This window comes from Apteryx rowi, unplaced genomic scaffold, assembly GCF_003343035.1.
Source record: "Apteryx rowi isolate R43461 unplaced genomic scaffold, aptRow1 scaffold_10, whole genome shotgun sequence".
Taxonomy (NCBI): Eukaryota; Metazoa; Chordata; class Aves; order Apterygiformes; family Apterygidae; genus Apteryx; species Apteryx rowi.
Genome location: NW_020447197.1, coordinates 921752 through 946951, shown reverse-complemented (window position 1 = coordinate 946951; position 25200 = coordinate 921752). Strand labels below are relative to the sequence as shown.

Here is a 25200-nt window from a genome sequence, read left to right as displayed (position 1 = left end):
TACATTGCTGTCAAGACCTGAGCACTGTATGCCCTGTCTGAATGTCCCAATCCCGGTCCCGGTGAGCAGTGGTCATGGGTTCTCCATGTGGTGCTCTTATGACCACAGAAAGCTGCCTGCAAGATTTTTGTTTAAAGGACATATTGAAGTTGAGAGACATATCATAGATCAGACTATATATATATTGATATGTAGATTCTGAGTTGAGTCACAGCCCAGAGAGATCATCAAACTTAAGATGAATCCACTATTGACCCATAAAAAAAGGCAGATGTTCCCAAGGAGATTGAGCTACAGCACTTACGCATTGGTATCACCTGGAGTGGTCAGGTGCAGCTACGCAGTCCTCCAGCAACAGTGGAGCTGCCTCCAGCTCTGTTTAAGCTATCAGGGCTTGCTATGCCATGGGCTGGGATTTCTGTGCTGCATCTCTTAGAGGCACAGCACAGGTTCTCACCATTTTCCTTCCATTTTCATGGTTTGGCACAAACAAGTAATAGCTGGAACTAAAATAGTTAGCATAGGTTTATTAACCGTGAGCAAAACAAATCATAATGGGGTAAATTGAAATTAGCTGGGTTGAATACAGGGTAAATCAATAGGATTATACAAAGGTCACAAAAACGACGAACTCGTTCTATTCCATGGCCTTCTGTGAGGACAAGCTTGAGAAAACATACATGAGACATATAAGAAAAGAATTTGAGCTCTAGTTAAATAGCAATAACCAGATGTTGATAGCAAGTGCTGTAAGCCCTGAACAGTGGCTTTTTGCTATATTAAGTCTTGTTTGTCTGCACCAGAAGAAGGACTTAGTCTAAGACCAGAATGATGCAGGTGGCTATGCTTCCAAAAGCTCCGTGCCACCTCACTGGCACTGGCTGGAATGCAGAAGGAAAAAATTTCTTGTCAACAGACAACTGATCTAAGAATAACTCTATCACATAGGCTTTCAAGCTTATTTTGTGTATAGGTATTAAACAGGCATAATTCTATGACTACTAAGACTAACTCTATTACTAGACATTTGCAGAAAGTTCTTGGTGACTTCAGTTCACCATCCAGGGCAGTTTACACTATTGTTTTGTAATGTATTATTACAATATTCCAGGCTTCAAGCTTGCCTGAGCTATTGCTGCAGGCAGCAGTTGCTGCAGTATCTAATATTTTACTAGAAACTGATTGAAATAATTTTGAGTATGAAATACAAAACTTCAATCTCTGCAGTGAATGATAGTCATCTTCATAAATATATCTGTGCATACATACATCAAAATTGCAGTTGTCTCCATCCTTGCAATTTGATTCAATTAATGTTATACTTTTTAATGTAAGCCAAACAATTGTTTATTTCCTAAAGCTACTGATTAGTAAAGAGTAAAGTCTATATGCAGTCTGATAAATGGGCAAATGCTGAGTTAGAATAATATGACTAATTGTATAACAGAGAACAGTGGTAGATCCTGGGAAAATAAATTCACTAATAATCTAGAAAAGGATGTAACTCATATGTTATGAAACTCCCTGATTATTCTTTGGATGTGCTCTGGATGAGTTAGAGGGGGAAAAAAGGATAGAAAGGAACAAAAATAGTCTGTTTCTCGGAGATTTTAAAAACTTGATGAAATGCAACAAACATTGGATTCAACCTGGAAAAATGCCAGCTAATCCATCTCAGGAAAAGTAATTCAGGATGTATACATTAACTGTGAAAGCAGTAATGTGAAGGACTGGGAAATTGTTTGCCTGCCTGTGTTCCTGCCGCAGGAATAGGGAGGTCATTGTTCTCCATACAGCTCTGATGTGCCGGTGGTGGAAGAACACATTCACTTCTAGGTAGCTCATGACAACAAACAAATTGAAGGTCATTCAGTGTAGAGCAGAAATAACTATTGAGGGTTTTTTGAACAGACAAAAGAGGGATGATTGAAATGGATAAATATTTATAGCTTGGTCAAAGGAGGGTTAAGTCGCTGAGAGCTGAAAAACTTACCAACTATCTGCAAATGGGATAAGCAGCAAAAAGGAAGAGGAACTATTTAGGCTGTTGCGAGGCAGAAGAGCCAGTAGTGAACACTGAGACAAAAAGTTTCATACAGAAGTGAACTAGACAGTTCTCCCAGGAAACTATTTAAACCTAATTGTTTGAAAACTTAGAAATTGGACGAAGTCTCAGTTAAATATATTTCAGTGAGTAATTTGTTTATAGTAGCATGAGGACATGACCTTCTCACAAACTCCCACTAACTTCAGCGCACGTTGTATGTGCCATATAAAGTGATAGGAGGGACTGGGCCAGCTGTTAGAAGTGCCTTGGCTAGGGTATGGTGAACTCCAAACAAATGACCCATGACCGGACCCTGGACCAGCCAGACCTCTAAGATGAGTCTGTATAGATCTCCATAGACTGAGTACCCCCCAAAAGGCTTTTAAACTCAGAAGTCAGGTTTTATAGGAATATAAACTAAAGCAATTAACTTCTTTAACTAGAACAATCTCTAAAGAGACCACAAATTTAAAAAATAACCTGTCCTTGCTGTTTGTGAATTTGCAGAGCAGGTCCTTCCTTCCAGATTTACCTTTTGACCACTCAGTGTCTTCCTGTGCCTGGTCCTTTGGAAGTTTCTCTATGTCAGCACAGCATGTCGCACTGTCTTTGCTTGGGCTGCAGGCAAAGCTGCTTGCTGTGTTTTTTCCATCTTCTTTTGCCTTACTGTGCCAGTGAAAGCACCTCTGCCAAATGGTCTCAGTTGTGCTTCCATGGAAGGAGCAGTCTGCCCACCAGCTAGATGGGTCCATCCAGTTCAGATGCATTTTAAAGGAATATTCACAGGCAGAGAACTCACGAATCAAACACTTACTGTCCATTACAAGCTCCTGAATAACTCATTTCTCACCTGTAGTTTAAACAGGTAAAATTAAAAGCCTCTGGACTGTTTGGTGATATATATGAAAGTAGTTAGTGACTTCAAGCTATTATCTGTCTCACAAGTGGTCCAGATAAAAAATGCTAAAAGCTGCTACTGGAACTGGCGTTGACAACGCTGTTGGAAATCACAGTTAGGAGTGTCACTTAAAGATGAATCACAGAGTCCAATTTCCCACAGTAACCTTTGAATCAGGTAAGATATTGCTGTTGGGGAAGTTTTTGCTGACACTACCACAGTCTCTTCATATGATGCCAAGACCAAATTATTACCTTTATATTCACATTATTATTAAATAAAGGAAATAAAATTCTATGCAATTATCTCCCAAAGTATTTGGGGTGACTAGCAAGAAGCAGCACAAAACTACAAGACCTTTCTGTTGTTTTGGTGTTCTAGGACAGGTGACGAGACCTTTTTCACTGACAAGATCCTTTTCGTTTTCAAGTGTGTTTTGCCCTATAGAAATGTCCTCTGTTTGTTTGAGGATTTTTTTATGTCAGTATGGGAGTACAGTGTGTGCCGGGAGCAAATAATGACTCTAAGATGATTAACATGTTATTATTAAACTACGGAATAATCGCTATCCTGTCAAGCGTCAGTGTGTGCATTTCATCAACCCCCCAGGTGACTACAGCTCCTCTCCTCAACTCCCAGAAGCTTTCTTTGATCTACGGAGAGAGTTTTTCACGGTCAGCCCCTGAATGTGACCCATTTGGAGCTGCAAACAGTGTAAAGAAAACAAAGGTGGGAAAACACTACTAAGTCACCCCCGCAAAAATACTGTTTTGTACTATCTGGAGTGAGCCTAAGCTGACTTTCCAGATGGCACTATACTGTTGGGACTGGTAATACTGAACAAGCTAAGGCGTAAGAAAGTGTGAACTGCTCAAGAAATACAGCTAATTCTGCTTTTCCAACTGCCTGGTGAGTCACATTGAAGGCACCTGTCTGATGAAATGGACCCGTACGATACGCTACAATTGCTTTTCCATTGGTCAAAGGGCAAAATCCGAGTCCATCTGAGTCAGGGCTCTGGAGTTTCATTGGCTAAGTTAAGCGGCTTGGCGGGCCGAGCCCAAGGTCAGCATCTTCACTGGTAAGAGGTGTTGGAAGCAAGCTAGAAGCGAGGGCAGGCCTCTCCTTGCCCTCGGGAGCTGCTTTTAAATGGAGGCGTTACCGCCGGCCCCATCTGTGCTGCATCGCAGCTGCGTCGCCGGTACATCTGCGCCCAGTCTCGCGCCTCTGCAACTCTGGCCCTGCCCTGCTGGCTGGGCTTCCCGGCTCGGCCTCAGACCTGCCTTGGCACTGCCGCCTCGCTGGTGACCGCTGGGCTGCGTCTGACCCTGACCGCTGCCCTCGGCCCCGGTGCTCCCCCCGGCCTGCCGCTCCGCGTCCCAGCTCCTTGGGGGCAGGTCACTGCTCCCGCCCGGCTCACCTGCCCTCGCCGTGCAGGCGGCCCTTGCTGCTCCCTGACAGTTTGTCACCTTATTGATTTCCTATAGCTGGGTAACTGAATTAACTGAGCTTTTGGGGGAGGTTCAAAATAGAATATGTGGACTTCCATAATAATTGCTTTCTAAGGTCCAACGTATTACACAGGAGCAGCAAATATTATTTTCCCAAAGCCAGGAGTAAATGGCTTGTGGGCCATAGGGAACACTGAAAATATAAATATGTAGGAAATCACCTATTAGAAAGCTTACAAAATAATAGCATCTCTCCGTTAGGACTTAGAGAATTTATAGTATTTCAGGTAGTGATTAGTAGAGCTATACCGGGACTTAATCTCTTCTTCATATAGACATGGCTCTGCAGACAAATACAGACACATATGTGCGCACACATGTAAGAACCACTTAAAAAAATTACTGTATAGAGGCTGGTTTTACCTTTTCAAATACAAGATTATTCAAATCAGTTTCTAACAGTATATAAAATATTCCAACAGGCATTGCTTTCAGCAAAGCACCATGCAAAATTTTCTGGCTGAGATATTGTTAAAATACTTTATGTAGCACATCTTAAGCTAATTACTAGCTCAAACAATTATCTAATTAAGTATTTTTGACATATGTAAACATTATTATCCCACTGTGACAGAGGAGGAAATTTAACACCTGAATTCAGTTCCATTTTATTATGGGAATGTTTCTCACTTAATTCAAAAGGACATCATTTGGTCTGGTACAACTTCTTCTGACAGAGCTTTTACCAACAGCAAATTGGATTCTTGACAAAATTATTTTGTATGGAAAGTGTGTGATATTAAAAATTTCTCACCCAAGCTCACAAAATATTGTCTGTAAGATTTTATCTTGTCATCAACCAAAATAGGTTATTTGGGGGTTTAGTTTTTGTATTTATTTTTATGAATGAAATATTAACATTTTTCACTGAATATTTGTTAAAAAGAGTTAAAAAGAAAAAAAAAAAAGCTTGTGTGGTGGACATCTCAATGTTTTGTCAGCAGGAGAATGATTCCTGTAACAGTTAATGGAATCTGTCTTACATTCATACCCATAACACTGGGCCAGTCTGTTTTCTGGGAGGAAAGAAGAGATTCCAGCTGGATAGAATAAAATGTTCCAACTTTATAGGCTTTCACTTGAAAATTCTTTTTTTTGTGTGTGCTCTTTACTTCTTTTTCATTCTCCCAGCCCATTTTTGCTGTTTCTTGCAGCCTTTATGTCCATTAGTTTTATCTGGTTGCCAGTCTGAGTCTAAGATAATTATCCAGAGGAAGAGACAGTGCTATTTTACCCTGATATGACATTTACAAATATTGGGTTTTTTTGTATTACTGAGTTGTTAGCATGTTGTGAAAAAAAGCCAGATTTCCAAATGATGGCATATTTTTCCCAAACAGCCAAGTGAGACTGAAAGGAGACAGATAGACCATGAAGTGGTATGTTCAAACCACAGTTCACCTGCTGATAGAGTTTAATTCCTGCCATCCTGCTGCTGCATCTTTTCAGCTGTGAGAGCCACTGTACAACATAAGAGAACAGTGGCTTTTGCCACTGAAAAATTAATTTGTTTTGTTTTTGGGTTTTGCCAGGGAGCTGGCATTTAATCACCAAGATGTGTCATGCTGCTAAGCTGCATGACAGCTTGATGCACCAAAGGATGCTCCTCACTGAAAATGTAAACTATTTATGCAGTATGTTTTTCTAGTTAAGGAGTCTACAGATTGTTTCCTGTAATGGCTTTCCTTTTTTCCAACTAAATTTTGAAAGCATAATGCACAAAGTGTCTGAATTGCCATTCTGGTATCAGTGAAGCTGAAGAGCTCTTGTACTCTTATCTTACTTTACAATATATTTCTTCCTGTAATCATTATTTTAAAGCAGGAAAGCAATAATATGTTTTCCCTGTAAAAAAAAAAAAAAATGTGTATCACACTATCCAAGCTACAGTTTTCTCCTGCTCTTTGTGGCTTCTGACATAGCTGTTAAAGAGACCGAATGACTACTTAGTCTCCCAACTGTGTAAGCTGCAATTTCTAAAGTAGAATACATAGCATTATGGCAGATCTTAGGTAGCAACGATTGCTCAGGGTTTGCAATTACAACGTTTTAGACTTCTACTCATTATAGCCCTCTTGTTATATTTTAATTCCTCCATTCTTTATTTGAATTCATTGCTTTCAAAGAAAAAGCATACCTTATACTTTTCAGATGAACTTTGCGATCACTCCCAACACCAAGCAGAATTATTCCATTTTATTTTAGAGAAATAAAGGATTAAAATTTGCAAAATGAAATTAAAAATCAAGTTAGAGAAGTGAAACATAAAATATGATGAAACACTACATTTAAGGATACCTGACAGTAATTTATTTCCCTAAGTGTCCCTTAAATTTCTCACAGGCATATTTTGGCAGTGGGAGCCAACAAGACAGTTCAGCCACGTTTGCTGCAAGTGTTACTTTTCGGGATGAGCCTCCCTCCTGGATCATTGACCTTCTGTTTATATTTGGGAGTGTGTGTGTGCTATCTAGCATAAGCTAAGTCTTACAGCATTTTTTGAAAGTGATACATTATTTCCTTCTAACTTTTTAACTTAGGAAAACATTGTTTTGGAGCTTTGATTAACTCCTGGTGTCAATGACAGTACAAATTAGAACCAGACTAAATTTGTGCTTGTCAGGATTTTGTCGATGGCTTTTTACAGAGAGTATGTGTGACATTATGTACAGATGAAAAAATGTGGATTTCTTTCTCCCACTTAATATTCTCCTACACATGAACACACAGTCCCCTGTGTTTATACTTGTCAGTTTTAGGAGGATTACACACAATTACAAGAGGGGAGTTTTAAACACTAGTGTTTTAAATTTGTATGTTTATTCAGCACTCACAGTCAACTCAGCACAGAGTTACATCTGTAATTAGTTGTGACAGCAAACACTGACATTTGCATATGTAAGAACTTGATTTGTGGCACTAATTATCATCTTTTCTTAGGCAGAATTTTCAAAGGTATTTACACACCTAACCTACTTACATGTTTCTGGAAATCTTGTTAGGTACCAGTCTGTGAGTTTTCATGGCAAATACCTTTATGGTAACAGTTTCATAGCATATATTACAAGCAGGAGAAAATAAAGATGAATGGAATGCATAGTTTGCATTTGCAATTTTGTCTCTGTATTTGATCAGTGATGAAATATTAGAGATTGTATTAAAAAAAAAACAGAAACTCAACTCTTACTTCACTTTTGACATGCGTTTCTTGCTTATTCTGACTTACTTGCTTACTCTGCTGAGTTACTCTGTCAGTGCTTGTTATCTGCACACATACACATCGTTCTTTCACAGATGTATTATTTTTTCACATTTCAAGCTACCTGCTTTTTCCTTGTTTCTGCTTTAGATTGAGTAGTACATTTTCATTTGTTTCACAGCTATTTAATATGTTCTGTTCTCTGCGATTGTGTATTTGAGTTCAACAGCCTTATTAAAACAAGAATCTAGGGAACATCAACAGATATATATTATTTACATTTCAACAGCACCAGCCAAACAGTGTCTGGACTTCGATACTTGAACACTGATATGTTGTGATTAACGTTTTCCTAATTGTAGACAGCAGTGCAGGCACAGAAAGTTTAACGGCTGATTTCTGATTTTCTTGCTTGACCTGAAATCTGCTGAAGTCAATTGGAGTCCTCAAAGACTTCATCCAAAATCCATCAAAGAGGCACTAAACTTTCCATTAAAATCAGTGGTAGTTCCCTGAGCCAAAAGGCAGACTGGAACACCAGGAACACATCTGTGTTGCCTGGTATTAAAAAAGTTTTATGATACAAAATGGAAACCTCTATTGACATAACCTAATTCATGTTAATGTTAAGAAATATTTGTGAACAACAAACACCTGATACACTCAGAATAAAATTCAGAGCAGATTTACATTCTTTCATGACTTATTAATTTACTTGCAAAGCAGTCCAGCTGTCTAGATTTGACGCTGTGAGTAATTCACTGAGTGTTTAAACAAACAAATACCATACACAGAAATCAGTTTGGTATTTCACTGTTCCATATTGTGTCTTTGGTCTCTGCTTTTGTTTGCTGAATGAATTACTGAGTGTTTTCTGTCAGGAGACCAATGAACGTCTTCACTACCTCTGAGGGTTACTGTTCATGGACTTTAGTTACTAGCATTATGCCATGCAGATAATACTGGAATTAACTTCCCTTTCCATTTGCAAAAGGATTTGTTAATCACTGTATTTTAAGCCAGTTCTTATTGGAAATAATAATTGCTTGAACATCATACCGGATCAAATCAGCTTATCAACTTTAATAGGAATTTCATCTGCTTAGGCCAAAATTCAATTTTTGATACATTTTATTTAATAAACGTATGCTGGTACATTAAAAGGGAGCTAATGTGAAGATAATTAATCTGAAGTTGACAACAGTTTAACTCTTCATGAGTTAATTAAAACAATTTTCGCTTTTTATATTTAAGGTAACTAGTGACAAAATTTAAAAAAAACAAGAGGCTGCTAATTAGTTCATGGCAATCTCTGGTTCATTGAGAGCAATTAATGAGATAACTTCCAATAGTTATTTGTTAATTGCTCTTCAGTGAGTATTTATTATACATGCTACAAAAGTTGGAACAAGTGACTGTGAGATAGAAAAAGAAAGAGGTTGTTCTTACCAGAAACAGAAGAACTCCAACAGGATTAAATCTTCAAAATACTTTAATGACTTCTTTGAATCTCTTTGGAAAGTTCATATATGTCACATAACAATTTAGAAAGATGAGAATTGCTGGAGAGAAAACTTTACAATGAAAGCATTAGTATTTTTCTACTAAGGATGAGAAGACTTAATAAATTGAGATTGGTCGTAGGCTTAAATTTAAAATTTTAAATTTTTGCAGACTTGAGATTCAATATTGTTACTACATTTTGCTGTACACTGTAAATATAATTTGGGGTTGTAAGTGATGTCTACTCTGCTTGCTGTCTTGGAAGCTGTGTGATGGTTGACTCTAAAACTCAGAAACCGTGATGACTGTCCCCCACTATAAAGCAGTCGATGCTATCGGCCTATGGAGTGTGAGAGGCTGAACGTCCCTAGAAAACCCCCAAACCTGTCTGTTCAGCATACCTTCCACCGAGTCCCTCATGTATCATAGGTATTTCCTCTATAGGCAGTCTTTCTAGATATACTGCATTGCGTATAGGTGGGCGTATACATATAGTCTGTGTCATAGTTATCACTGAGTTGTGTGACTGGTGTCCTTGTCAAAGTAAGCAAACCTTCATTCGCTACAGCCCGTTTTTTCACAAGTAGAATACAAAATGTCAGTGCCAATGTTTCCTTCAGTAATATTTTAAGTCTCACCTGAAACCTTCAAACTCTTCTCACTGATCTGCTGGCCCAAAATGCTGCGCCAGGTGCACAAGCAGTTATCCCTAAAGCCACACAAAGGCTCAGCAGTGCCTCTGCCAGCAGAGTTTGACAGAAATCACTGAAAGTCCCGGGGGGTTCTTGGCTGACATTTCTTAACTGTTACTTCTGTTGTGCTCCAGCAGTGTCTAATTGTTGATTCAGGGCAGTTTCCACAGTCCATCTTTGCTTATTTATTACATGGGACAAAGTATTCTCTGTCTATGCATTTCCAGAAATCTGTGAAGTACAAAGGTCCATGACGTTCTCAAAATATCTCCAGGTAAGTCTACATGTCACTTAACCCTTAATCTCTCTTACAGACCATGCCAAAGTTGGCTTTATGATGAACTTATTAAAAGGGGAAGTGCTTGAATGGACACGGCCTGTGTTGTCATTCTGAGTTTGTGTTGTTTTCACACATTCTTCATATTTGGTGATTTTGTTTGCAAATGTACTGTTTTCCTCAAAGTAGGGCTACTAACTGGCTACCAGTCATTTTGCCCTGAACTTCTTCTCATCGCTCTTGAACTAAAACAGTATCTTGGATATCACGTCATCTCTGAACAATCCCTTTGCTGTTTTATAAATTGTCAAGAAAACTGGGCAGTAGGACTGCTTTTGGCAGTTTGCTAAAACAACCCTGACAAACAGCTACAAATATAGCTCTTTATGTTAATTCTCAGTAATACCATTAGTTTCATCTTTCTTTGCCCAAAAAACATACTTGAACATTTTGCTCCCATTTGCACTGAGCTAAAACTTAAAAGTCCAAACTGTCTCAAATATGTCCAAACTTTGCAGAAATACTCCTTTGACAAGCATGGTGTTGGAGGATCTAATCTTTTTGTCAGTGATAAAATGTGACTCTTGACATAAAATCCTTTCCCCTGTGCGATTTTCTTGTAAGCTTTACCACTGGTACTGGATACCTGGGAACATTCGAAAAGCAGCTTGACCTTGTTGCATTCAAGCTGTGCTTACTGGAGTTTGATGAAAAATCTACTTAGTACTTCACATATCTACTTTAAAACCTTGTCATAGCTGTCAGGTTTGGGGTTGTTCAGGGGCCCTGTCACTGTCAGTGATGTTCTGGGACCATGAGGAATTTATGGTAAGTGAGACTCTGGGTTCAAAGCTAGCTTGGTGTAAATTCATAAAGCTTGGTACTGGGAGAGTGACAGGGTACATGATGGATCTTGGGAGCTGCCTTATAACATGTATTGACCTGAACTCTCACAAAACTTGCATCATACTCATTCGGACATGTCTGGTATCAATGGACCTGGAATGTTCCTCTTCGAGTAGTGTGATAAGTTCATTTTCATCAGTTTTTCCTCAAGAAGCAGCAGACTTCTGCACACCATCTTTCCATACATAATATATGGGACGGGTCACTGTTTATCCACGCAGTCCCAGAAGTCTATGGTATAGAGGAGTGATGACAGCCTAGTGCTGTATATGCAGCATACTCCCACCTGAATCCCTGGAGTCTCTTAACCTATGTACTTACAGGTTTTAGTATGTAACCTGTGAATTACAGGGTTTTATATATGGGTTTACTCCATACTGTCCTATTTAGTATTATCCCTGCTTGAACTGTGGTGGCTGCCGTATCCTTCTATCTAAAATATTTCCTATTGGGTAACGGGAGGCAAACAAGCGAAGCTTGAAACACAAAAAATACACCATTGAAAACATACAGGGAGATTTTTAAGAGCACAGAGGATATCTGGGCAGTATCCCGAGAGAGACAAGGATAGCAAAGGCTTGTGTGTGCCCTGAGTGAAGCGGGGCAAAGCATGAACGATTCATATTTAGCAACCATGTTTTGCTTCTGAGTTCATTATAAAAAGCTGAAAAATAGGAAAGAAAATTACAAATTCATGCATATATAGCCTGCTTTGGCAAAGCCATTTCTGAAGATGGAGTAATTTGGGTGTATTTTAGTATTTTTGATTAAGATAACTTCAAAATTTGTTGGACCCAGTTAAAATTTAGTATAGCCAAGTAATGCTTGGAGAAAGCTAAACTTTTGTTTTCTGTTCCAAAGAGCTTTCTAGAATCTCGTTCTTTACTGTTGTCTTTTGTTCACATGCTATCTCTAAATCGGATGTCCCTGTCCAGTGGCAGTGACAGCATGCAAGGAGAAACAATCACTTTCGATCTCAAATTAACCCTCATGTTCAGGAGCAACTATGCTACAATCTGTGTGTTAGCATGATGCTTAAATTAGTGAATTTGCTATAACACAATTGATTTCTACTCACAGAAGGAAATGTCTGTAAGAGAAGTCAATAATTATAGGTAGTTCAGCTTTAGCCATGCATTTTTTTTCTGGTTTGGCTCATCTGGAAGCCACAAGGTACTTAAAATATTTACTCATAATGTCTTACTTCTTGTACTTTCTGTGTGTGTGTGCATACTGGACTGGAAAAATGCTTGCATAAGAAGAGTTTGTGCTTCAAACAACTTTTATGGCCTGCTGTTTTTATTTGCTAGGCCACACAAATTAACTCTTCCTCAAAATACTGTTCCCTCAAATAAAACTGTCAGTGTCTGCTATTGTACCGCATGGTTCAGGAAAGTGCACTGGCACAGTGATTCATCCAGGAAAGGCTCCCAGTCTACATCTGGATCTGTGCAGGTGCATTAACCTGTCCATGTGGATCCATCCCTAATCAGTCTTAATGTCTAGAAATTTCCTTCTAGTGTTCATGTTTTTTTCCACTATAGTAATCAGAAATCTAAGTACACACCTGGCATTATGCAAATCAGAAAGACTTTAAATCCAAATGCTGACAGCTGTAATTGTGTTATGTCTCCTCTTTATCTTCTGTTATGATCTTAAAAGAGGAGGACATACAATTAAAAGAAAACATAAATGTGCCCTTCTAGTGTCTTCCCCGAGTCTGTTCGACAAGTGATATGCCTGCTGGCTTTGAGCTGAGCTTCTGAGACCAGCGTCTTTGATATGATCCTTGCCCTCTTAGTCATGCTGCTTCCTAGAGGAGTTTGTGTAACCGATCTGCTGACAGTCGGATTGCTATTTTTTCTTCCTCAACACTGTATTGAGGGTAGAAGTGACAGTATGCTGTTTGCAGTGGGTTTTCTTCCTTCTTTTCTTTTTTAAATTACTGAATGTGATGCCAGGGACAATTTTTTCCTGGGGATTCAAGAACTGGGATCTCTCCAACAGGCCTGGATTAATTCCTGCTGTTTTAGGCACCTTTCTCCGTTAGCTGGAAGAAGAGATCAGCGTGCAGAGCCTCCTGATTTAAGTGTCTTTTTAGGTTCTAAACTTAGTAAACTGAACCACAGACTCCAGCACTAGGCTTATTTTAACTGTTCAACTATCTCAGTGCATTATCTTTTCCTGAGATAATTGCTCAGTTTTCCCATTGTTTCAATATAGCTATTCTGGAAAACAGACTTTTTCTCACCAGCATACTTCTTTGTATTCACTGATATGAATTTATGATGAGAAGCCTCACAGAGGGCTACATTTAAAAAGAAATGTTATAAACATTGCAAGCATTTACTTTCAAGGTGAAAAAAAAAAAGCAGTTCACCTGCATAGTAAGTCCCAGCTATGCCCAGCAGTTGTTTCTGTAATGCAATTTCATTTATTCGTCTTATAACAGTTCAAACATTTGGGAACCGATTGAGAACTAACCAACAACTCTCTGAGTGAGGTATTTCCTCACAGCTAAACAATAATATATCTATCTTCTGAAGCAAATATGCTTAACATTGAGAAAAATGTATTTTGCAGTAAGTACCCCTGCTACGCCTTCCCAGAACAAGATATAGTAAGGAAACGATGCCTTTTCTTTCTGAAGATTGGAAGTTGAGTCTCGATATAGGTGTATCTCTCTGCCCGTGCCGCCGGGACGGGCTCGCTGCGGGCAGGGAGGCGGCAGGGGCCCCGCGATGGCGCAGCACCCTCTCCCGGGCGCGGGCGGCAGCTCCGCGGCAGCGCGGGAAGCGGCCGCCGCAACGGCCGCGGCGGGAAAGCCGTTAGCGACCGTTAGAGCCGGTGGGCCACCTCAGCTCCCCCGAGCCGGCAAGTGTTTCAGTAGTTCCTGACAAGAACCCTGCAGGGTTTGTATTTTTTTGTGTGTGTTTCAGTGTTTATTTTTAGTTATGCTTGCACGCCCTTTTTAATATTAGCACCGCAGACCCGAAAAGGTGTCGCCAAGCCCTGCGCCGCGGCCGGCGCCCCGCGCCCCCCTCAGGGCGCCCCGCGCCCGCAGGCTGCGCCGAGCCGCCGCGGCGCGTCCTCCGGCGCCCCAGGGGGCGCTGCGGGCGGCGGGGGCCACCGGGCCCCGCCCCTTCCCGGCGGCTCCGCCCCGTCGGCGCGGCGCATGCGCGGCGGGGGCTCGGGGCGGCGGTTCCGCTTCCGGCGGCGGTGGCGGCGGTTGCCGGCGGTGCGGCGCGATGGACCGAGAGCTGCTGCGGCAGGCGCTGAGCTACCACGGCCCCGCGCTGCTCTCGCTGCTCCGCGCCGAGCAGCACGACAACCCCGACTTCCGAGGGCTGCTGCCGCCGCCGGGCGCCGCCCCCGAGCCGCCCCGCGGGGCCCCGCACTCGCCGCCCGCCTGGTGAGGGGCTGCGGGGCCGCTGGGCCGCGCCGGGAGCGGGGCGGGAGCGGCGGTGTGGGGGAGCGGGCGCGCCGGGAGGGGGCCCGGGGCCTTTCTGACGGGTTCCTCTTCCCCAAGGAAAGAGAGGACAAGCACCGACACCGAGATCCAGCGCTTCATTGCGCGGAAGGCGGATCTCCTTTTCGCTCAGGCCTGGAAGCCCAACGGCCCTCTTTGCGACACAATTGAGGAAAATGAAGGTAAGCGTGCTCAGAGGTGAACCGAGCTCTTCCTGTGAAAAAGTGTAGTTGTGCGACGTCTACTACGTAGCATAAGGATGCAAAAAGCTGGGTGCTGTTAAAAACAAGGTTGCAGAGTTTTTGGTGTTGTGCTTTTTCTAGTTCGTGCGTAAACTTCGTTATCACAAATTAATCAGTTTTTAAAATATTTTGCTGCAGTGAAGTAGTCTGTAATTTCAGGAGGTAGCTCGGTCATTAGCTAACTGTGAATGTCTCGTGTGTTGCAGAGTATTATGCTGTTATGCCTCCCCTGGAGCAGTTCATGGAGGTTCCCAGGGAAGACAGGAGAGAACTGTTCTTTCGGGACATCGAACGTGGCGATATTGTGATTGGGAAGATTACTTCTATTCGTGAATTTGGCTTTTTCATGGTGTTGATTTGTCTGGGAAGTGGTGTCATACGGGAGATCTCGGATTTAGAAATCACTGTAAGACAGCAATGATTAACAGTATTTTACTCTAGAACAGTAGTATTTTTAATGAGTGGCTACATCTTGCGCCTTTTAATGGAATGGCATGGGTAAAGGTAGAACTGAGCTCTGGGACAGGGAGCGATAGTCTGATTTGACAACATGTGATGCTCTGCTGAGTCAGCAAGTACTTCCACCCCTCTTCCCCTCCCCCCCCACTCAAAATGTGTTAACTGTGCATCAAAAAGTTCATCTATTTATGGATGTGTAAATTCTGATTTGCACCAAGCCGTGCTAATTTAATTGTGTTTTTGTTATCTGAGGTTGGCTGTACACTAAAATTAAATTGGTATTCCTCTAGTTTAATCTTGGAGGAAGAAAAAAACTCTTGATTTTGTTGAAATGCTTTGGATCATTTAGCTGTAAAGATTGATAGAAATTGGCTAGTCCTGTTGGCTTCAACAATGTTACTGTATATTTTACTTCCGTGGGATAACTGCTTCTGTTTTTAAAAACTTGTATATGCGTGTATTTTAAGGTGACTTTGCATGTTAAAAGGTTGTTGTGCGGATGAATTCTGAGTGGAGGGGGAAAAAAGGGCAAGTTTTGTAATGCAGCCTATTTGGTTTTATAATTACCTGTGATCTTTATTATAGTTTTACTCTTTTTCATTGCAGGCTCTTTGTCCGTTGAGAGATGTGCCTTCCCATAGCAACCATGGAGATCCTTTATCTTATTATCAGGCTGGAGACATTATTCGAGGCAAGTAGCCACAGAAATTGTTTCAGGAATCTGTTTGTTTCATTTTTGAGAGAATTCTGCCGTTTTGTCTTAATTCTCACTGTTTTTATAGCTGCAGTCAAGGATGTTGATCGTTACCATGAAAAGCTCACGATATCGCTTTACATCTCGGCTCTTCCACCCAATCTTTCTAGTACAAAACTCGGAGTAATTACCTCTGATGAATTTCCATTACATTACAGGTAAGAATTTACTGTTCAGCTGTACTTACTAGGTGTGTTCAGTGTGTCTGAAGAGTGTCTTTGACAGACTGTCCTTTAAATTTTTTGGGGTTGTGTGTGATTTAGTTAGATGGTGACATACTTTGTTCGTTGTTCATCTCTTTAACATATGTGTTTCTGGATATGTTGGATGTGATTTGTTTTTAGAATCTTTCCCAAAAGGTAACAGAAGCAAAAAGCAGAGTGAGGTTATGTCCTCTAAATTTAGAACTTGAGGTATCTGTCGTTGTGAGACTGTTAAGAGAGACTCGCCAAAAATCTATTGACTTGGAAGCCTGAAATGTTAAACTCTAAATGACCCTTAACAAATGGCTGTCTCACAGCTGTCTCTGCAATTTCATAAGACTTTTATGTGCACTAGAGGATAGGTGCTAAAATGAATTCCAAAAAACTCTTAAGCTGTAGGACGAAAAATTTGCTAAATAGTAAGAAAATTTACACAGTGAAAGGGAACAAGATACCATTACATAATTTGCTTGTTTGCTAGTAATAAGCATCAGTACATGCGTACTTGCTCTGAACAGAAGCATCATAAAATTGAATGTACAACAGTAAAATAAGATTGTGTTTGTGTGCATCGGTGCTTTCTTTAAGGCGAAGCATGGAAGTTGCCAATACTTTAGAGACATACGAAGAGGTTTTGCATCGTTCTCCAGGATTTGCTAATCCATCAGTAGTTGAATATTTAGCAGAAAAACTAGGACTAAGTGAATCAAACCCACCATCTTTGATGAGAGGTCTTCAAATGTAAGTGATTTTTACATTGGTTCTATAGCTTTGTGGAGGTTATTCTAATCCACTGAAATAGGCTTGTGATTGGAAGTTTGTGTTCAGCAACTTCCTAGACTGCTGATACTTAAACCTTAGTCATTCTGTTTTGCATGACTGCAACCTACATGTTCTTAAATATTTAAAGCTAACTACTCTAGAGTAAGAAGTTTAAATTTGAAATTCTTTTACTTTGGAAAACCAAGATGCCTTATCCAACAAAGTACATTTGATACTGATTACTTTAGGAAGTTATTACTTAGATCTTGTTAACATCTTTGGATTGAAATGTGAGATGCTTAGGTTCTAATGTGTTTTATGTCACACGTTTATTCATAATGTTTATTTTAGTAATAGATCTGAAGTTTTGGGGAATATAGCTTCAACTTATGTAGCTATTGATAATCTGAGCCCTTAAATATTAGGCTCCCAAGCAGGTGTGAATATGGTATCTTGTTAAATGTACTGCAACCGTATTAGTTCAATTCAGCACCTTAGAATGGGTCAGGAAAAACTGTTTTGGAAATGTAAAAGAATATTCCTGACTGGAGGACAGGAGGGCATTGTACAAATAATATTGCAGCCTATGTTAGATTTCATTACAGCTTTTAAGTTCAGTTTTATCGATTTAGAAGACAACTTGAGTTTTTGTTCATTTGCTCTTTTTTCTTTCTTTTCTTAAAGCAAAAATTTCAATGAAGAAGACTTTGCTCCTGCATTGAGGAAAAGGCAGTCTGCATCTTGGGCCTTGAAATGGTACGTAATACTTCATTTTCTTGTCAGCACTTATTCCAAGATGAGGTTACAGGTTATATTTCTTAAAATAAAATATATTCTGAACCAGTTTTTCCACAGTACGTACACAGTCTGGCTGTAACCAGGCAGACTTGCTTGAAAGTAGCCCTAACTGCCAGGTAGATACACGATAGAGAAGGTTTGCAGATATGCTTGCAAATACATATCAGGTTTAATGAGAGAACTTTCCAGGATACTTACAGTATGCTGGCCAATAGATTACACGAGAGCCACATTTGTGACAATACTGAGGAGACAAAGTGCACAGTTCTCAATTTTACAGTTAGCAATTGAATGATCTAATGTTGCTTGCCATGCCATTTAAGCCTCAGACTGTAGATTTAACAACTGCACCTGCTATCTTTGAAAAGTAAATATACTGATGTGGCTGCATTTGGAACAGCAGCTCTGGGTAGGTGCCGTTGCGTGTAGGCTAAGCAGTGTACTTGGGCATGCTAGAGAGTGGAGGAGATGGGGGTGAGAGAGACTTTTTTTTTTTTTTTTCCTGAAAATGTAAATTGTTTGTAGAAAAAACTTCTCTTTGAATCTACCGGCTCAAAAAAATGGGAGTGAGGCCTCAGAATTTCTGACTTCTGTGCTAGCAAAGCAGCTTTTTTCATGAAACAATAGTGCTTTGTGACTTCAGCTAATTATAGAAAGGCTTTTTTCTAATGTTTAATATTAAACTTAATTATTTTTACCTGAAAAAGGTAAGAAAAAAGCTTGGTCTTTAAGCCAAGAAATGTTTTTTATTGCCTTGAAAAGGGGAGTAGCTATGGAAATGGAGGAAAATCGCTATGTGATGATCATTTTGTACTTGTCCTTGTTTGAAGAAGCATAAGGTTGCCAGAAAACAGTTTTCCCCTTCGCTGCTGGTCTGGGGGCGGTGGATGGAAACAGATATGAGTCTTTTCCCATCTCGACAGCCTCTGCTGTCGCATCCATACAGGTTGAAAAGTGTCCTCATCGTTCTCTTCTGCACATCCTTCCTCAGTTCCCAAAGAGAGAATTTAGTTTCCCTGTGAAAAATTTGTATGGCCGGCTGGGAAAAGAGTAGGATGTAATATAGGCTGATGACAACTATGACACCAATTTTAATGTAGTAAATCAGTTATGTTACTAGAGTTATAAGTAGTAATGTATCTAACAAGTTATTAAATCTGATTTTTTTTTTTTAAATAAAAAATTGAAGTCTCTAGATATTCCTCTTGTATCAGTTGCCTTACAGTAAGTTAATCTTTTGGCAAATGTAGAAGAAAGATTCAGATAATGAATATGAAATATAAAACCTCCAAAATATTTCAGTTTAAGGTGAACTGGCTTCAGTACATACCTCTACCAATCTCATCTCATGTCCTTGGTCTAATAGTGGATTTCGCTCTGTATGTTATTAAAACTGTTCCAGTGTTAGCATGATAGTCGTATATACAATTCTGTGCACAAAAGTGCTTAAATGTTCGTTCTGCAAATGAAAAAAGTGTCATGTAGTAGTACTGTCTGAGGAAGTGCTCTCAGATGCCTTAAACTTTCAGATTAAAGACAGTATGTTGGTGTGCAATGATGTGAATATGGCATTGATATAACGAGCTAAGCTTAAGCACACACAACCATAGTTTCTAAGTTATTAATGGTATGGAATCTGCTTAGGCTAACTGTACACAATATTTTCTAAATATTTTCTTCTCCAGTGTGAAGACCGGAGTTGATTATTTTAAGGTTGGGCGCCACGTGGAAGCCATGAACGAGTACAACAAGGCCCTGGAAATAGATCCACAGAATGTTGAAGCTTTGGTAGCCCGTGGAGCTCTGTAAGTATCCTTGCTTCGTTGGGTTTTTTGCTTTGCGAAAGACTAACTTTGTTTGACTCTGTAACTCTTCTGTTCTTGTAGGTATGCAACAAAAGGAAGTCTAAACAAAGCCATAGATGATTTTGAAATTGCATTAGAAAACTGTCCCACCCACAGAAATGCAAGAAAATACCTCTGTCAGACACTTGTGGAAAGAGGCGGGCAGTAAGTGTTAAACTGTTTTTATGAAGTTGTTAGCAATTTTTCTCATAGTATTTTTATTATATAGTTCTAGTTAGGAGACAGAATGGCATCTTTCCTTCTTGGCTTTTGCCAAAAAAATGAAGTCTGCCTTGGAAATAAAACTGCTTGTGCAGTTGGCTTACACTTTCTCCTCTGTCCCAGTTAAAATCCTTGCAAAACAGTGGAGATTTAATCCTTGATATGCTTTAACTTATAGGATACCAGGCTTATGTACAGTTTTGTGAAATATTTGAATATATTAACAGAGATTATTTTTAGAAAGTATTTGTAACTAAATTGTATTCTGTTACTTTTCTGAAATATTTATGGTAACTACTGTAACAAAAAAATATACTTTTTAACTAATATTCAGGGAACAGATTTCTTTTGAGACCTGCGTTAAGAAGAGATGCAGTATTTTTTGAAACTGGAACTGAAATTCTAAACATGCTTGATGATGATTAGGAGATAATGTAGTGTTGGGAATATTGTTTTATTTCTTTACTGAGGTGGGCTAAGATGATAGATTGGGTCTTGGAGCGATGCAGTGTCATAGTACAAGTAAGAAAGGTAGTCCAAAAAATAATAAAAAAAGTCAGAATAAATTCTGTGGCTTACCTGTATATAAAACTTACAATTTGAATGTTAGGTTGGAAGAGGAGGACAAACTACTAAATGCTGAGAGTTACTATAAAAAAGCCTTAAGTTTGGATGAGACTTTTCAGGAAGCAGAAGAGGCCTTAACGAAACTCCGTAAGCACATGCAGGTGATTCTTTACTTTCTCTTCATTTAATTCTCTCAGTTACAATAAATGACCATAAAAATTATATTAAATCTTTTGAACGGAGAGTAATAAGTTCCTTATTAGTCTTATTCTCTGCTTCCCCTCTCCGCAGTAAATCTTTTATAGTAAGCATTATGGCTGTACCTACCAGAAGTAACGTACCTATTGATGACTTTACTGTTCTGAACAGGATAGTAAAGAAATGCCCAGCAGTGGCAGCAGGGAAAGAACAAAAGCCATTAACCCTATCAGCCAAACCTGGGATGAGAATACTCCACCACACAAGCAAGACTAATAATGTTGAATTAAAATATTTGGTGAATACAAACATGCAAAGTATAAACTCTTAGGCAGGCCAAGTAAACATTGCAAGCCCTGTCAGCAGCAAGATAGTTGTAATTTGGAATAATAAGAAAAAGATACAATAACATCAGCCAAAACTAACTCACAGGAAGATCATGTGAGAGGGAAGATTAATAGCTGATCAGTATTTAAGATTTAAAGGAAAATAGCAGGTGGGAGAGGTGGAGGGTTGGAAGAAGTTCGAGTGTCTTATTTTCCTCTCTGGTGTATGGGTTTGCACTTGTCTATGTACTTTTGAACTAACTGTACTTTTGTGACTGTCACTATGTCTTCACTTCCACACAGCACATTTCCCAAGTGAGCCCTGGTGGGTCGCTATGCTAAACTTTGTTGCCCGTTGCTTTTTTCTTTCATTTATCTCCTTTACTTGTATTGTCTTTCAGAGAGGATCAAAGAGTAAGTTCAAGCACCGAGGCACAGGGTTGTTTTGCTCTATGCTTCTGTGTTTAAGGAAATAAATAGACATAGGTAGATATTAACAGGGCTTAATTGACACTTCTTTAGTTGGTGGAGCCATAATGCTCACAGGTTGTGCTGAAAGAAGGGGGAAGGGGAGATGTATGATAATCCTTAATGAAACTGAATTACACTCCGTATATACAGCACCGTATGCTATTTGAGCACTACCCATATTTGGCAATATAAAGAAGTATGACTGCTTTAGAAAGAAGTTTCAAAGTCTTGGTTAAAATGATGAATATTCTCAGCAAGTAGGAGATACAGTTTACTCTTCTTTAGCATTATTCTGGTAGAATGGTCATTGCAGCAGCTAAAACACACGATCGATGGAACTGTTGTTCATTGCTTTGCATAGCCTTATCTGCGATTAAGGATTTCCTTTATTGTATCTGTTATGACGGTTGCTAAGTATTGAAAACCATAACCAGACTTTCTGCTCACTCTGAATAGAGCTATTCTTTAGGGCTGTAGATCACAGAAGTCTGTGATCTTTAAAGGACTTAAATAGTGTATCTTTAAGGATTATTCATCTGATAATCAGATGCTCTATTGCACTTACATGTATTTTAATATGCACTCCAGTACTTTCAAACTGTTGTGCAAGAATGGCTAAAACATAATTAAAAATGTTTTCCTGTAATACTGATTATGTGTTTTTCTCCAATGCATTTTCTTCTGAATTGGACCGTTGTTGCTGTATCTGACATCTGGTGCTGCTCATCACCCACAAACCTTTGGAACATGATTTCTTATGTAAACCATGCATCAAACTGGTCTGTGAAATTATTACAAAATGGTTTGTATTCAAATGTGGCCAATTTGACTACACTTCAAAATGGGTTCTGCCATGCCTTATTTGTAAACTACAATAATGATGCTTTCCCTCAAAATCCTCTCTCTCTCTTTTTTTTTCTCTCTCTCTCCCTCTCACTTCCCTCCCCCCTCCCCTTCATACTGCTAACATTGATTTTCTTGCATTTGCCATCTATACCTTTTGGGCTGCGTGCTTCATGGTGTGCTGGATCACGGGTACCACTGCAATGGCTGGTCAAATTTATCTTTTAATGGGATAAAAACTGCAATATGGTCCTTAATGTAAACCTGATTATCACAACGGCTAATGCCACACTCCTGAACAATATTAATTCTTGATCTGGGAATCCTGGTAAAACATCTTTGGTGTAATTATACATTTGAATGGGGTTGGGGACATGGGGAAAAATACCTGTGGTAACATTTTTACTTTTAATGTGATTTTTTTTTTTTTTTTGATGTTTGGGTTCAAAAAAGAAATCTTTGGAAATGAGGGAGAAGCAAGCTGCAAAAGAAGAGAGACAGAAAGAAAAGAAAGTAGAAACAAGTGCAGAAAAATTGCGTAAGCTCTTAAAAGAAGAGAAAAGGTAACCTTGTTATATTCAGTATTCTGATTCTTGAGCCTATTGTGCCAGAGCATTAATTTCTTTAATAAGAAAAGAAAACCCACAAACCCACCCCAAACCAGTAAGTATAAGAACTGTTATCTTAAGATAAAGGACCCATTGCAAATGCTGGAGTTTTCTGACAGTTAAAGCACAGATTAAATAGCCAAAGCATGATGCTCAAGCAACACCATTTAATGATTGTCTGCTGTTTTCTTGGCCCTATCCTTTTTACCTAGGTTGGTGACAAAAATAAGCTCTAATATCAGGAATTTACGAAATTCTGCTACTAAATCTGAATTTCTAATTATATTATCTTTACCATAACCATGGAAAAGGTCCTATGGTTTCAAAGAGGAAATGGCAGTAAGTGCAGTTAAGACTGTGAACAATTCATTTCCAAACAGATTGTCTAAGAGTAAGCGAGGTAGAAATGTAAGTTTCTTCTCCAGCATTTTTCCTGGGCAATGTTCTTTAAAGTATATAGCCTCTAGTAGAAAAATATGTGGAAGATAAGTTGACTAAAAATATTTAGGAAGTGCAATGGGATATTAAACTGGGAAAGATTACTTTTATGATAGAAGTGCTCTGTGGATTTAATATGAATTCTCTTTATAAAGAAATGGTATTTGAAATCGTGTCTTGACAGGTCAGGCCCAGTTTCCTTTCGTGTCCAATTTCAGCCAAACTCTGGAGAGTACACTTTTGCCTTGAACATACAATCTTTCCCTGATACTGAAGATTATTTCATAGGTTAATTACATTTTTAGGTTGAAGAAGAAAAGGAAGAGATCAACTTCCTCCTCCTCCTCCTCCTCCTCTTCCTCCTCCTCGTCCTCAAGTGACTCTTCATCAGATGTATCAATTTCTTCTTCCTCCTCTTCTTCTGATCACAAAAAACGCAAGAAAAAGCATCGGAATAAATCCGAGTCTTCCCGCAGCTCCAAAAAGCACTCATCTAGATCTTTGCATTATAAAGATCAGATTAGGAAAGATGAGTGGTATTCGCCTCCAGCTGATACCTCTGCTTCCTTTCTTAACCAAAGGTTTGAAGTGGAAAAACTGCTGGAAAGGCAGGACAGCTTAGTGTATCCAAAAACAGAGGTAAGAGAGAAAGACAGACACTGTTCTCTATCGAGGACTTCAGCTGAGGATGAAGACACTTTTGGAGGTAGGTCTGAAGATTCAAGAGATTCTTATAGTAGCTCCAGAACTCAAGCAAGTAGTAGCAAAATTGAACAATATGGTAAAACGGACAGATTTTTCTCTGGTAGGAGGAGTTCATCAGGTTTGTTTTATAAATCAGATGATAAAACTAAGATGCATTATTTTAGGAAATTAGACAGGGAAGTAGAGGGGAAAAGAGAACAGTTTAAAAGATATGGCTCAGGTCAGGACAGGTACTATGCATCTCCAGGAGGGTCTGACTATTCTGGCAAGTCAGTGGGAAAGTACAAATCATATTCTAGCACTTGTTTACATGAAAGTGATAAAAGTTATGATAGTGGTAGGCATCTATTAAGTCAGCATAAAAATGAAAGGAGAGAGTATAAACATAGAGAAAGAAGTTATGAGGAGACCGAGGAGACGAAGGAGACTAGTACAGCAAAGGAAGTGGACGAGGAAACTACTCTAAATGGTAAAGAACAATCAGAAGGTGGCATTAAAAGAAACCTGCCCCAGAACTTACTTAACATATTCAACCAAATTGCTGAATTTGAGAGGGAAAAAGGAAGTAAGCAGAAGAACCAGTAAAGTACCTAAGAAAATGCTATTATGCTGGATGTAGGTAAAGGAATTATTTTCAGGTATCTGTTAAGGAAAAATATGCCCTTGAAATGCATATGAAAAGTGATAGTAAAGCAGAATCTGTTCTGTTGTGCAGAATGTGTGGCAAATATTCTTTAAGGTAAAGAGATTGCATCTCTTTCTGCCATACAAGGATATGTCATATTAAATATCAGTTGTTATTTAAAATCAAAGTTCCTTGTACTCTTGACCTGGGATGTTCCTGTACAATATTCTTGGTGTGACTGGATGAAATCTTAATCCTTTGATGCCCTTAAACTGTAGTTAGTTGTGTAACTCACATCAAATATGCACTTTAACGACAGGTGATTTTTCTTCTTCCTAGGGTACTATTGACTGTTAACTATTTTTGTATTAAACCTAACCTCCAGCTATTCAAAGGGGATAACTGAATGGAGCTGATGTGCCATCAATGTATATAACTTATTTGATCATTAAATTTTATTAGTTTTGTGTCTTAGTTTTTGTTTTAAAGTCACTGGTATGTTTGACTGATACTGCTGAACTGGTGCATTGGTTGTATATACTGCTTATACTACCTTCTGTAGAGAGACTTCAGAGTGCTTTATAATTTAAGTGAATTCAACCCACCAGTGTCTGTGAGAAGGCAAGTGTATTA

General features: G+C 39.3%; 1 protein-coding gene and 1 pseudogene across 3 annotated transcripts; both read left to right on the top strand.

Moving 5' to 3' along the window:
* The first annotated feature begins 14252 nt into the window (after positions 1-14252).
* LOC112963594 (tetratricopeptide repeat protein 14-like) lies at positions 14253-23604 on the top strand. Of its 3 annotated transcripts, none has more exons than XM_026060777.1 (12): positions 14253-14445; positions 14563-14684; positions 14951-15150; positions 15810-15894; positions 15986-16115; positions 16749-16901; positions 17607-17678; positions 19406-19525; positions 19607-19729; positions 20397-20514; positions 22645-22754; positions 23422-23604. In XM_026060777.1, exons 1-12 carry the CDS (start codon positions 14282-14284, stop codon positions 23528-23530), a joined length of 1506 nt encoding a protein of 501 aa, XP_025916562.1. In that variant the 5' UTR covers positions 14253-14281; the 3' UTR covers positions 23531-23604. The 3 variants fall into 3 exon arrangements, with proteins under 3 accessions (XP_025916562.1, XP_025916578.1, XP_025916573.1); XM_026060793.1 differs by having other exon boundaries at positions 22662-22754; positions 23422-23506; XM_026060788.1 differs by having other exon boundaries at positions 22662-23514.
* Positions 23532-25041, top strand: LOC112963559 (annotated as a pseudogene).
* The last annotated feature ends 159 nt before the right edge of the window (positions 25042-25200 follow it).

Bases quoted from the DNA above. Each gene is read 5' to 3' on its own strand.
- LOC112963594 (XM_026060777.1), top strand. From the start codon at position 14,282: ATGGACCGAGAGCTGCTGCGGCAGGCGCTGAGCTACCACGGCCCCGCG. The intron at 16,902-17,606 runs GTAAGTGATTTT...CTTTTCTTAAAG, and splicing joins TTGATGAGAGGTCTTCAAAT to CAAAAATTTCAATGAAGAAG. The intron at 19,526-19,606 runs GTAAGTATCCTT...CTGTTCTTGTAG, and splicing joins TTGGTAGCCCGTGGAGCTCT to GTATGCAACAAAAGGAAGTC.